Source organism: Phyllopteryx taeniolatus, chromosome 15, assembly GCF_024500385.1.
Source record: "Phyllopteryx taeniolatus isolate TA_2022b chromosome 15, UOR_Ptae_1.2, whole genome shotgun sequence".
Taxonomy (NCBI): Eukaryota; Metazoa; Chordata; class Actinopteri; order Syngnathiformes; family Syngnathidae; genus Phyllopteryx; species Phyllopteryx taeniolatus.
Window position 1 is genome coordinate 18838037 of NC_084516.1, and position 14235 is coordinate 18852271.

The 14235-nt window shown below is 41.3% G+C and overlaps 2 protein-coding genes across 2 annotated transcripts in view; one reads left to right on the forward strand and one right to left on the reverse strand.

Moving 5' to 3' along the window:
• The first annotated feature begins 3942 nt into the window (after nucleotides 1-3942).
• On the forward strand, nucleotides 3943-6627 carry brcc3 (BRCA1/BRCA2-containing complex, subunit 3). Its single transcript, XM_061747386.1, has one exon. The coding sequence runs from the start codon at nucleotides 4087-4089 to the stop codon at nucleotides 4867-4869; it is 783 nt and encodes a 260-aa protein (XP_061603370.1). The 5' UTR covers nucleotides 3943-4086; the 3' UTR covers nucleotides 4870-6627.
• A 953-nt stretch (nucleotides 6628-7580) lies between these two features.
• LOC133465131 (cilia- and flagella-associated protein 44-like) overlaps nucleotides 7581-14235 on the reverse strand; it is a 33280-nt gene continuing 26625 nt past the window's right edge. Inside the window, 15 exon segments of the mRNA XM_061747587.1 lie at nucleotides 7581-7945; nucleotides 8017-8151; nucleotides 8253-8413; nucleotides 8499-8700; nucleotides 8807-8923; nucleotides 9542-9672; nucleotides 10454-10567; nucleotides 10641-10761; nucleotides 10763-10834; nucleotides 11048-11251; nucleotides 11343-11553; nucleotides 11650-11891; nucleotides 12370-12547; nucleotides 12645-12786; nucleotides 12865-13070. Coding sequence (XP_061603571.1) covers nucleotides 7667-7945; nucleotides 8017-8151; nucleotides 8253-8413; nucleotides 8499-8700; nucleotides 8807-8923; nucleotides 9542-9672; nucleotides 10454-10567; nucleotides 10641-10761; nucleotides 10763-10834; nucleotides 11048-11251; nucleotides 11343-11553; nucleotides 11650-11891; nucleotides 12370-12547; nucleotides 12645-12786; nucleotides 12865-13070 — 2515 coding nt within the window. The 3' untranslated portion in view covers nucleotides 7581-7666.

Consider the following 14235-nt stretch of genomic DNA (forward strand, 5'->3'; position numbering starts at 1 on the left):
CGGTGTATGACATTAAGTCAACAATGTGGTTATTTAACATAATAAAGTGGTTTCTTGACTTACGAGTGCTCCAACTTGTGTTCTGGTACATCTGGTAGATATTTTTGCTTTAAACTTTGAGTCAAAATTTGAAATTATGAGCAAGCTTCAGATACAGCACCAGTGCACCACTCAAGTGCATGCTCTTGCTCTTTCAACCATTTATTGAATGGGACCAACAGTCAAACAAACAAACAAAATGAGAACACTTGCAAACAGCTTCAGTAGGCCAAAACTCACATCCAAATTGTCACGCAGATACTAACTAGCAATTTTCCTGATATCACTCATCCCGCTCCCTTAAAGGCACACATCCAACACTCAGTGGCTGTGTTTGTGTGTGTGAGTTGGGGGGGGGCGGGAGTCGTGCAAGATTAGCACGTACCACAAAAGATGCCTGTTTTGCAGTTAGGAATGACCATAAAATAGGGCTAGTGTGGGCTAATATGCACAGCCAAAACAATAACAAAAACATCTTAAACTTACCACAAGCTGTTTTCTCAACTTAAGTAAGTGGGATGGAATATCCACGTTTGGGCAGACAGTGCCAGGAAAATAATACAATGCATGAAAGCTGTTGTTTTGGTCGTCTAATATGTAAACAAAGTTGCGCGCCATTGCCTTCTATGGGAACGATGGCCTTCCCAACATGGCCGCCACGTAAGCACGTCGATTAGCCGGGCTGGCAAATCTAGTTTTGATACCTATGCCCGCGAAGCCCAATAGAAGACATTGTGTGCGTTCATGTGACTGTCTTTAGTCGTTTGATTGGTGAACTAGAGTGAAACGTCACTTGCGGTTACGTTGTATTGGAGCAAACAGCGCCCAATGCGGAAGTTGTAGTCAAAACAGATTGCAGATGAATATATATATATATATATATATATATATAAATAACCATCCATCTATCCATTTTCTGTACCGCTTATCCTCACTAGGGTCGTGGGCGTGCTGGAGCCTATCCCAGCAATAATTGATAAATAAAAGTAGCGAGCGGCATGTTGATCATTGTAATGGTGTAAAAGTACCATTTCTTCTGAACATAAATACTTGAGTAAGAGTAAAAAGTATGCTGCATTAACAGTACTCTGACAAGTACAATTTCTCCAAAATGCAACTTGAGTAAATATAGCGCGTTCCTACCCGCCTGGTGAGGATAAGCAGTACGGAATATGATTGAATGAATGAATCTGCTGTTACATCTGCAAAGTTGCATAGACGTTCACCGGCGATTCAAATTTGAATCACAGCAAAACCAGTGGCCAACGGCTTTAGTGTTATTTCGGGGGCTGGAACGGATTAAGTGCATTTAAGTCATGTCAATGGGGAATATTGATATGATATGCAAGTAAATTGAGTCACGAGCTTGGTCACAGAACAAATTCAACTCGTAAGTCGGGGTGTCACTTCTAGTCACCATTCATCGACTTCTTGCATGGTTTCCTAAAACTTACTAAAAATCCTGCTTAGAGTAGTGGGAAGCTGGAGCTTATCCCACCTGAATTCGGACGGAACGCAGTCTACACATTGGATTGGTTGCCAGTCAATCATAGTGCACAATAATCGACAACCATTCACTAACATTCCCTGGATGAAACCTGAACTCAGCTGTCTGCATTTCAATGCAATCATCAGGGCAAATAAACACTACACAACCAATAACTCCAAGCATGCGAGCTAGTGGTGCAACTTGGATGTAATTCAAGAAACCCAAAACCAAATAAACACAAAAATGAGGTGAATGAAATGTTTTATTCGATTAATTGTAAAGAACACATAAGGAATATATTTGTTAAAATATGTGTACGTTTCAAGCTACCTCAGCTGAAAGGCAGACGACATCCTGGACTTACTGAAAGTCAATCACAGTACTGGGACCAGTATATGCACTATATATGTATATGTATGTAATAGACATCTACGATCAAATTTGTGTTGTACATACATACTATGTATGTATGTATAACACAAATTTGATCCTCATATGAAATGAAAAGCATTTTGTAAATAGCACTTTTTTGACTTAACCATGATGTTAATTAAGTACTTCACTGGGATATTAAAATAATATCATGTATATGAGAGCGTATTTATGTACAATCCCAATTCCAATGAAGTTGGGACATTGTTAAACATAAATAAAAACAGAATACAATGATTTGCAAATCATGTTCAACCTGTATTTAATTGAGTACACTACAAAGACAAGATATTTAATGTTCAAACTGATAAGTTTTCCTGTTTTTAGCAAATAATCATTAACTTTGAAGTTTATGGCTGCAACTTGTTCCAAAAAAGCTGGGACAGGCTCATGTTTACCACTGTATTACATCACCTTTTCTTTTAACAACATTCAATAAACGTTTGGGAACTGAGGACACTAATTGTTGAAACTTTGTAGGTGGAATTCTTTCCCATTCTTGCTTGATGAACAACTTCAGCTGTTCAGCAGTCCGGGGTCTCCGTTGTTGTATTTTACGCTTCATAATGTGCCACACATTTTCAATGGGAGACACGTCTGGACTGCAGGCAGGCCAGTCTAGTACCCGTACTCTTTTACTACGAAGCCACGCTGTTGTAACACGTGCAAAATGTGGTTTGGCATTGTCTTGCTGAAATAAGCAGGGGCGTCCGTTAAAAAGCCGTTGCTTGGATGGCAGCATATCTTTATCCAACACCTGTATGTACCTTTCAGCTTTAATGGTGCGTTCACAGATGTGTAATTTACCCATGCCATTGTCACTAACACAGCCCCATATCATCACAGATGCTGACTTTTGAACTTTGCATCCATAACAGTCTGGATGGTTCTTTTCCTCTTTGGCCCGGCGGACACGACATCCACAATTTCCAAAATCAATTTGAAATGTGGACTTGTCGGACCACAGAACACTTTTCCACTTTGCATCAGTCCATCATGAGCTCGGGCCCAGAGAAGCCGGCGGTGTTTCTGGTGTGTTGTTGATAAATGGCTTTTGCTTTGCATAGTAGAGCTTCAAGTTGCACGTCCGGATGTAGCGTCGAACTTTAGTTACTGACATTGCTTTTCTGAAGTGTTCCTGAGCCCATGTGGTGATATTCTTTACACCTTGATGTCGGTTTTTGATACAGTGCCGCCTGAGGGATCGAAGGTCACGGGCATTCAAAGTTGGTTTGCAGCATTGGCGCTTACATGCAGTGATTTCTCCAGATTCTCTGAACCTTTTGATGATATTATGGACCGTAGATGATGAAATCCCTAAATTCCTTGCAATTTTACGTTGAGGAACATTGTCCTTAGACTGTTCAACTATGTTCTCACCCACTTCTTCGCAAAGAGGTGAACCTCGCCCCATCTTTGCTTGTGAATGACTGAGCAACTCAGGGAAACTCCTTTTATACCCAATCATGGCACTCACCTGTTCCCAATTAGCCTGTTCACCTGTGGGATTTTCCAAACAAGTGTTTGATGTGCATTCCTCAAGTTCTTTTTTGCCACCTGTCCCAGCTTTTTTGGAATGTGTTGCAGCCATAAATTTGTAAGTTAATGATTATTTGCTAAAAACAAGAAAGTTTATCAGTTTGAACATTCAATATCTTGTCTTTGTAGTGTATTCAATTAAATATAGGTTGAACATGATTTGTAAATCATTGTATTCCGTTTTTATTCATGTTTAACACAACATCCCAACTTCATTGGAGTTAGGGTTGTAATACTTGGACTATCAGCACACAAAAATAGAAATTCATTCAATAAATATAGATTCAGATTCATATTTAATATTGCTATACAGTTGTATACTAATGCCCAGTATAATCCATGCACAGTGGCGGTCCATAACCTTGATCTAAAGTAAGGTTATGATAAATTTGTTGATTCCGTAATAGTACTTACAAAACTCGCTCAGTCAGGGATGGGCGGAATCTTCCGTGGATCTTTGCGTCAACTCGGACTGCTTTAACTGAAGCGCAAGAAAACGCGGAAGTAAACTTCGATTCTTTTTTTTTTTCCGTTGGTGGTTTTAACGTCGCTCATTATCAAAACAAACAAACATTTGAAAAAATACAATGGCAGTCAATGCGGTTCATTTGGAGTCGGATGCGTTCCTGGTGTGTATGAATCACGCTTTGAGCACGGAAAAAGAAGAGGTGATGGGTTTGTGTATCGGAGAGGTGGAAGTCACCCGGATCGTTCACATCCACTCCGTCATCATCCTCCGCCGCTCGGACAAGAGGAAAGACCGAGTGGAGATCTCCCCGGAGCAGCTGTCGGCCGCCTCCACGGAGGCGGAGAGGCTGGCCGACATGACGGGCAAGCCGATGCGAGTGGTGGGCTGGTACCACTCCCATCCGCACATCACCGTGTGGCCCTCGCACGTCGACGTGCGGACTCAGGCGATGTACCAAATGCTGGATCAGGGTTTTGTGGGCCTTATCTTCTCCTGCTTCATCGAGGACAAGAACACCAAGACGGGCCGCATCCTTTACACCTGCTTCCAGTCGGTGCAGGCCCAAAAGGGTTCTGAGTACGAGCGTGTGGAGATCCCGATCCACGTCGTTCCCCGCGAGGCCATCGGTAAAGTGTGCCTGGAGTCGGCTGTGGAGCTGCCGCGGATTCTTTGTCAGGAGGAGCAGGATACATACCGCAAGATCCACAGCCTGGCCCACTTGGACCCGGTAACCAAGATCCACAACGGATCCGTATTCACCAAGAACCTGTGCAGCCAGATGTCGGCGGTGAGCGGGCCTCTGCTGCAGTGGCTTGAGGACCGTCTGGAGCAGAACAAGCAGAGCATCGTGGAACTGCAGCGGGAGAAGGAGAGGCTGAAGAAGGAGCTCAGTGCCCTCTGACTGGGGAGGGACGGGATTGGGCCACTCATGAACTTTCTGGTTGTTTTGGTTTTTTCCCCCCCCATAACTTCCGGCCTGGGCTAGCAGCTAAATGCTAACCCATAATAACAACCACAGCTGTCACGTTTTCATGTCGTTGTATAGTTTTGGGGAGTGTAATGTTTAAACGTCCATTTGTTGAAGTTCTACCTATGCAGTTGTACCTAATGTCAAGTTTTTGCCCTCAACACAAGGAAGAAAATAGAAACACCTGTACATTGGGGCACTTTATAAGTCAAGGTACTATATTATATGGTCATATCCTTCCAGGCAGTGGTAACGCTATATGCTAAATGCTAATCGAAATTTTGTTTCCCAATGAATTAAAGAAATGTGCCTTTGGAGTAATGGACGTACCCTTGTAACACTATGGAAAAACATTTAGCATTTTTTTTCAATATCCTAGTGCACTGAATTGCCAGTGTCTCTACTAGTATGCTATTTGCTCGCAGTCGTAAGACTATTCAGTGCACTAGTAAACAAAACAAAAAACTAGGGCACACTAGGTAAACGACTCTTAGTAGTCCCATGTTTTTCACTACTGTGTGACATTTCTGCACACTATTAGAACAAATAGGGTACACTAAATCTAATTCAACTTTATTTATAACCACGTCATTCAGTGACATGCAACTCAAAGTGGTTTACATAGTTCAAATCAATCAATACATATTAGATATACTATACTAGAACAACTGTGTTACTGGTGAGGCAAAACTGCACTTGTTGACAACTGTGCTACAATTACTTGGAGTGATGTTAAATGTTTACGAGTAAACATCCAGCGCTTCACGAGCAGTATTACTAGCGTACAGTTATAAGCTAGTGCAGTTTTGCCTCACTAGTAACGTTCTACGAGTGCGCCCTATTCGTTCTACTAGTGTGTGTGCTGAATTGTCTTACTCCTGGGGATGAAGAGCGTAGTTTTTGGGCTGATCAAACTGATTGTGAAAATATATCATTTGAATTTTAATTGCGGATAAAAAAATTATTCATTCACTTTTGAGTTTATAGGACTTCAGTTTCAAACTAATACATTCAATTTCAAATTATACTATTCAGATTCAGTTTTTAATTGCAACGTTTCAAATTAAACAATACAAATGTAAATTATGTTTTTCTATTTCAGTTTGTAAATGCAATTATTCAAGTGTAGAAATTCAAATACAAACGATTCCAATTCTGTTCCTGCAGACACATATTTCAGCTCATTGTACTAGTACACAGACAAGCACAATAGTTGGATTTCGGTTACAGCTTAGCTACTCGGCCAACGAAGCTTTCGAAGTGGGGTTGGCTACTACTACTCTTTATTCATATTTTTCAGCAGTGCGGCTGCTCATGCTGCCGCTCACAAGTCGGTCTTGGTACTACAACAGACAACTGGTTTATGAGGTGACGTGTTTTTCTGTGTGGCGTGCTGTGTTTGTCATCTCGAGTACACCATGCAGTTTAAGTGCAGTAACCACACTTTTTTTTTTTTTTTTTTACTCCTTATCATGTGTGGGGTCTCATATTAAAAAAAAAAAACAAATCTGATGTTAATGGTATATGTGTAACCCACTTGACATGCAGTGGTCAAACACAGTCCATCTAACCTGTCCACGTTTGAACAAGAACATCATTTGTTACAGAATGAATTAAAGAAACGTGCCTTTGGAATAGTGGATGTGCACTTGTAGATACTATATTCTGTACATAAAGACGAGATGTACAAGCTTTGTTTTGCTCATTTTTTTCTTTCTATTTCTAACTACTATCAGAAAAATAGAGGACCTGTTTAAAAAATTCTTAAAAATTGCGAGGTTGTGAACTGAAACATGAGAAGCACATCTATTGCTGATTAGGTAACCACACCCATAATGTTTGGGAACGTCTCGCGCCTCTATGGACAGGTGCGACAGTGGTAAAGCCTAATGAGCTATGCAGAAGCCTATAACACCTGGTACCTTAACAAATAAGAAAATATTTGAAAGTAGGTGTGAAGGAATTCCCACCATGCCGTGTAGTCAGGATACTATCTGAAGTGAGAATTGAAAAAAATGAAAACGTGGTATGCTAACATTTAGTATATATAAAGATTGCAACTTGACCATAGTAAACACAAAGGTAGACCCATTAGAGTTGATTTAAACATTTATTTTGACATGAAAATAACAATAGACAATGAAACACTTATATCTAGTTTGTCTACATCATTCATTCAGGTACTCTTTCAGATACCTAATGATGAGACCAGAAAAATGCTAACTGGTATCTAGTACTAACATAGCAAAGGCAGACTCATGGAATAGATTACCTAAAATGGTGACGTGTTAAATATTTATTTCAGCCGCTGTATATCAGTTACTGGCTTCTGTGACACAATGTGTATTTCATTGAGAAAGATCACAAACATTTGCTTGTCATGAGCAAACTGTTGGTGTTCACATTTGATTTCTCCCTGAGAAATTATTAAATGCTACCACGACTTCATGGAGATGTTTCAGCGCATTCCAGCTGGTTCAAGACTTAGTCAAATCTAAGTCTATGCGACACAAAAGTGCCTTACTGAGGATGGACAAGTACAATTCCAACCCCTGAAAATGATTGGTCTGATTTGATCACTTTTCCATGAGCTCCCCATTCATTTGTGGAATTACGTTGAAAAAAATGATAACTAGCACAGGTGGCCCTCTGGTTATGTAATTTGCAGCAGTCAGAGGTCACGATTTGCTTCATAAGAAGGCCCATAATAATGAAAAAGTAGATTCCATTTTTAGTCATTTGTCTCACTTTCAGTAGTGTCCTCTTCCTTTATACCAGGTTTAAATTTTCCTCGTTTTCTGGTACATTTATGGACTGTGGGGGTGGACCGAGGAGGAAGCGGCGGTAGATGTGCATGACCAGAGGGAAGCATGTGTCCTCCTGTAGGCCCAAGACCACTGATCTCTTTGGATAGCCTCTCTATCTGCTCAGACTGTTTTCTCACCAGTTCCTGAAGACTCCAGATCTGTCCTCTGTCTGCCCGTCTGCTGCAGGCCTGAAGATGCTTGCCCTGAGTACACACAAGTACATCATGAGAACATGCAAACACACTTGAGAGTGGCACATTTGTAATTCAATTACAATTTTCTTTTGTCTTGAGTAAAGTTTCAGCTCCAGCTCCTTCTTCTGTTCAAAGAGGCTATTCAAGCAGAGGAGGCGCTCTGAGTTGCTCCTTGTCATCCCCATCAGCGTTTCACGAGCCTTTTCTACTTTTCTCTAAATGTCACACACGGAAAAATAAACAAATAAATAGAAATGTGGAACATATCCAAGAAGACGCACAAAACACACACACACACACACAGTTTTTAGCGTACATCCCATTGTTGAATGTCTTTGGCATTTGCAATGTCTCGCAAGATTTTTTCCTGCTTCATCTCTGCAACTGTCTTGTTAACACACAGGGTCTGCAGAACCTCCATATCCACCTCTCTCCCAAACCTTGTCATCATCAACTGGTGACACAGCTTCTCCAGCGCTGCACCAAAAGACAAGCAAATTCAAGTGAATATTCCACGTTTGGGAGCTGAAGGTCTTCAGGTGTTTCCCAGCTTTGGTCTTACACTGGATCTCATTGCTCATGTCCTTGCGTTCTTTGATGAGCCTGATATGCTGCTGACGGGCCTGACGGTACACCTCTGTCTGCTGAAGCTTCTCTACCTCCAACTCGTTCACTCGCTCCTGCAGCCGCTGTAGCTCCATCCTAGTGAGAACCAATGCCGGGCTGAGGTCTGAAGGCACTTGGGCGGAGATATCAATCTCAATCTGGGAGTCAGCAAAGAGATAGCAGTGGTAGAAGACATGTTAATATTGATGACAACTGTGAACACTTTGCTCGACTTAAAAGTTGATTGAGACAAGTTTTCTTAACCTGGTGCAGCCTAAGAGGAACCACAACCTCTAGTTGGTTCATTTTCTGCTGTTTCTCCCTGTTGACTTCCTCCAAGTCATCCTCTGCTGCCTTAAGACTGATTTTCACTGATTTCATCTGCAAGTCCATAGCTCAAAATTACAGTCAGTACAAAGAAATGTGGAAACTAGGGTTGAAATTACGTGTATAGACCAGACTAGAGAGAGAGAGAGAGAGAGAGAGAGAGAATAGAGTATTGGAATTTTCCGACACACTTCACATTTTTAGTTTGTATTATTAGTTTGCCAGTTACTTTAATCAATTACTTGACTTCCATTGAACAACACTTTATCGAGTTCATAAAAATTCCTGGAAAGTAAGTAGTAAAAGTGAGGACACATCGATCAGACTCAGTATTAACAAAGGTATATTTACAATTTCAAGTGGACAGCTTGGAAGGCAATAAGCGCTGACTATAACGCAATACAAGTTTGAATGTAAAAGATTCAGTAATATTGAGACAGCGAAATGTGAATCCCTGACTATAAGGGGGCTGGGAGTGATGCAGATGTATGCAGCCACATACTTAATAATAAATTGTTGTATTTATTTATTTCTGTATTTGTATTTGAATTGTACATTTCTGTCCATTGTCATGGCAGCACTGGAACAGATGTGCTTCGAATCTAAATTACTGCGTACTGGCAACGAGTAATTCATCTTGAAAACGACTGGCCAATAAAAGGAATCTCTGACCTTCTTTACAAGGGCGTCACACTCCTTCTCCAGCTGTTCAGCATTCTTCTTCTCCTCTGCCAGCAGCTCTTCCAGATCCAGGCGACGTTCACGCAGCTCCAGTACGTCGTCAAACAGTTTTGGGTCACACCCTGTGTCACACGAATACTTTCAGTGCCATTAATGCTACTGTTTGTAGGTCCAGGTGGACACACCGACATGGAGAATGTGTCTTTGTTCTTTACCTGTCTCATGGTGACTTTCAGTGATATATTTGCAAATAAAGGTTTAGTATTAAGATTGACAGATGCCTTTGTTTGTAGTTAAGCAACTGCAGACAATTTTGACAAATAATACAATTTAAATCATTTAAATGTTACTGATTTCATTTTTTTTTTGTATCCATCCAAAATGAACAAATAAGCGGTTTGGTCTTAAAAATGAAATCGAATGGTGAAAATGTTTTTTTCCCCCCCCCCCAAGCCAAAGACAACATTCGAATGTTCATTTTACAAAGTCGAATATTAATAAATGCACCCTATGCCGCACCCTCCGCTCAACCTATGTTGCACTGCTAACCATCCCCATGTCACGCCACAGTCTTCAGCTGCTCAGCACCCAGACTCTAGAACTCCCACATAAAGACACTCAGACTCCATCATCGTGTATCATTGAAATCCCAATTCAAAACTCACTTGCTCAAACTGGCATATTCCCTCGAAATGGACACGGTGAACTTCACTTGTTAATAATATTACTCAAACCGGTTGATCTGTTGTGAAAATATTTGCGGAGCAATTTGATGGTGCACAACAAATCAATTCAATATTTGAGCTCTTTTGATTGAAACCTATAACACCATGATGCTGCTGGATGGCACGGGGACATAATGATGCACATGTTTATTGAGGGGAACCTTGATGAAGCACTGACCCGGAGGGCATTCTTCCACAGCACCGTCTCCATCTAACGCATCCCAGTCATCGTCGTCATCATCATCCCAGTTTTCATAATCATCAAAGTCATCATTGCTGTCTTCGTCCTCCTCTGCAAAACAATTTGATCATTTTCATTTATTGCATAGCAGGTCAGATTCTGTGGTTGAAAAGCATCCTATCACCTTCACTTCCTTGCTCCTTCTTCTTGGCACGTTTGATTTTCTTCTTGTAAACTTTGGTCAGATACTCTTCATTGTTGTTGTCATCACCGAGCAAGGCATGGAAGGCTGCAGTATTAGCCTTTCTCTTTCTCCTGACGTTTTGCTATGTCTTTACGCTTCAGTTCCAGCGCCTTCCTATACTTTTCCAGCTCGGACTGTTACAAAAGGGATGGGACAGACACATATATACATTAGGCAACATGGAAAGCTATAAGGCTTGCTTAGATCCTTCTGACAAACGGCATAAACACAAGTCAAATTCTACAACTCTAGCAAAGGTTTGAAATATAGATTTAACACGACAGGCATGACCCACAGTTTAAAATTAAATTAAGAGACAATCTATTGGCATATGAATGATTGCCCACCATTAAGTCATCCTCCTCCTTCAGACGTTTGTCAAGTTTGTCCTGCAGAGTCTTCTCACTCTTGTCCACCTCCTTGAGGAGCAGCAGCTCCTGATAGAGCGTCAACTGACGGAGATTACCAAGTTTTAGCTTCCAGTCCAGCATCTGTACCTTCTCAAGACACATCAGGTGCTCCTTATCAAATTGATCCACCAAGATCTTCATCTAGTAAATAAATAATACAATCAATTCAATGATTAGGGCTATTGACCTTGAGATGTTCAGTGCAGTGTGCTCAATAAAAACCTAAACAGACCTGTTCCAGCAGAAAGTCCCGCATGTCTAGCAATGCGTCCTGTTTCATATTTTGGAGCTCCTCGTCATTCAGCTCTTCTTCCTCCCCTGTGGTCTCCTCTGCAGATGAACCTGATTCATTTTCCATTTCCTCCAGTAGTTCAATCTCCTTTTCTAGCTCATCCACCACACTCGTCCCACACTCCTGATCCTCGAGCTCTGCATCCTTTAACCTGTTTGAATATTACAGATGATCTCCTTCAAGTGAATTTATCACTCAAAAGTCAGATTCTTTTAATTTAGTGACATGTAAAACATGTCTCCAGCACCTTTGCTCCCTCAGCACCCTATATCTCTCTAGGATGGCTCGGGTGCATTGCAGGCTCTTCTCAGGGACTTCCTCGAGTCGTACGGTGGGTGGAGGGGGTGGACAGCAGTGGAGCTGTGATGGCAAATGATTCTGGATTCTCTGGAACTGCTTAGCCTGGGCTCCCAGTTTTGACAAAAGGAGAAGTTTGAAGTCCCGCAAGGCCAAAATGTCTCGGTTCATCTCAGTCTGTTTTTCACGTATCTAGTGGGATGGATGCAATCATTTAGAAAAACCTGCTGTGACTGTTTTCATTCTTACGGATGAATTTTATTCAACTTGTCTATCATTTTTTTAGGGACTGCCATACAAACTAACGGATTGCACTAATAGGTGAAAATTTAAGGTCATATTTGGATGGCACATCACCAGAGAGAGACAATCACAAATGTCAGCTTTTGAAGGATGTAGTGATATGGGGGGGGGGGGGGGGAACGACAAAAAAAACAAAATCAGGGCTTTTCCTGCTATTTTTCAAATGTAATTGTAATATGAATAATTAAAATATCCAAAAGCAACTGTGATTTAGCTATGTATTTTCTCCCAGAAAGGTAATGGTTTACAATTACATATATTAGTTTGGTTAAATTACGTAATTTCGTTACATGAACATCGTTACTTCACAACACTGTGTGTCTAAGTGCTTCCCAACAGCATGTGTGTGTATGTGTGAGAGATTTACATTGTCCTCCAGGTTTATCATCTCAACTTTCTTTCTGTTTGCACTCATTCGTAGGTGTTTTGGCACGGTGAAGTTTTTGTCTGTTTTAAGTTTCAAGTCTCCAATGCGCTCTTTGGCTTCACAGATGGCCTGCACGTCTCGTGGATCTTCACAGTCCTTATGTGGCTTCTCTGCATAACTGAGACCAATGACAAACCACTGGATACAGCTTGAGCATGATCTTAAAGTGAAATGTTCTAGCCCAGAGTAGTAATGTTGTTAAATGCCACACTCACAGTTTGTCCCATTCCTGCTTTCTTTTCGCAATCTTGGCTCGTGCTTGTTCAGCTTTCTCTGCAGCTTTTTGGAGCCTTTCAACCTGCCGATCTGCTACCTGTACCCCAGCACGAGACACAGGGGTAGGAGGCGCATCATCCTCTGGCGAGCACAGATCAGCAATAAAATGTGTACGTTCACTATTTCATATGCAAAACAAAGACATAAAAACTGTCTCACCATCTGTTTCACTACTGTCTTTTTCAGGTTGGTCCGTGGATTTTTGACATTCGGCCAGAGCGGTTTCATTAACACCAGAAATGCTGGAACTGCTCTGCTGTTGGAGCCAGGTTGAAGAAAGACTTGGAATATGGTAGGTTGAGACTCTGTGGTCAGTGCGGATGGCGAACACAGTGACAATTTTAGATTGTGAAGAGCCAACGAACCTGGAAGTAACAAATGCCAACAAGGTTTTTCATTGCAAATACAGGCTGGATGTCCCTATGTCATTAAAACAAACATGCATAACACAGACTATCACTACCACACTCAATTAAAATGGACTAGTGAATTCCAAAAGCCACAAAGTTGCTTAGTTAAACATTTGATCTGTATTAAATACAGCGGCTGAAATAAGTAACACGTCACCATTTTTCTCACTAAATATACTTCCGAAGGTGCTATTGACCTGAAAATTCGATGTTGGGAACAACCCAATAAATCCATCCATACAAAGAAATTAGGACAAATAAGATTAGAAATTAAGTTTTGTGTAAAATTGTGAAATGACACAGGGAAAAAGTATTGAAGACATGAAGAAAGGGAGGTGCAAAAAAGGCATGGAAAGCCAAGACAACGCCTAAAATGTATCAATAATAATCACACAGCAATCCAGCCCCTTGTCAGTGCAAATGAAAATGAGCTGGTTCAGTCCTAATTGATGGCCTACAAAAAGGTCTCATTGCCAAGGTGTGAGTCAAGACACATCTCATGATGGGTAGGAGCAGAGCGCTGTGTCAAGACCACCGCAAGCTAATTGTTGCAAAACATAACGATGGCATTGGTTACAGGCACATATCCATCATAATTCGCCGATCATAGGCTCCGCAAAAGACATTTACACCGTGTCGCCGTCGTGTACAGCATATTTGAATCCAAAAGCTAGTTTGTTTTTAGACTTGTCCCGTGTCTTTTGACGTCGAACTGAAAATATCTGACCACCAATAAAGTTATTTAAAAAATAGCATGTCGGCGGTGTGGGACAGACAACTCGTAATGCGTGGCTCAGGCTACAAGACAAATTTGGTCTTTCACGATTGCACTGTCAGACTACTGCAATAAAATCTTATATTTTGATACCACCGCATCCCGTTTTTTACGATCATTGGGCTTTATCTTGTCAACTCAAACGCGACCGGATAAATCCGTTACCATGGCAACGACAACAATAATGATCGCGCCGTGTGTTTATAAGAACAAAATGGGAAACAATGTGTGCTGGTGTTCACCGGTGCTCGGGAGAGGATGGTCGTTTAAGGCTTGCTTGAAGTATGTTCACGTACTTTTGGGTTAGGGTTAGGGTTCGATACCGCTCGCAAGCAGGCAACAAAA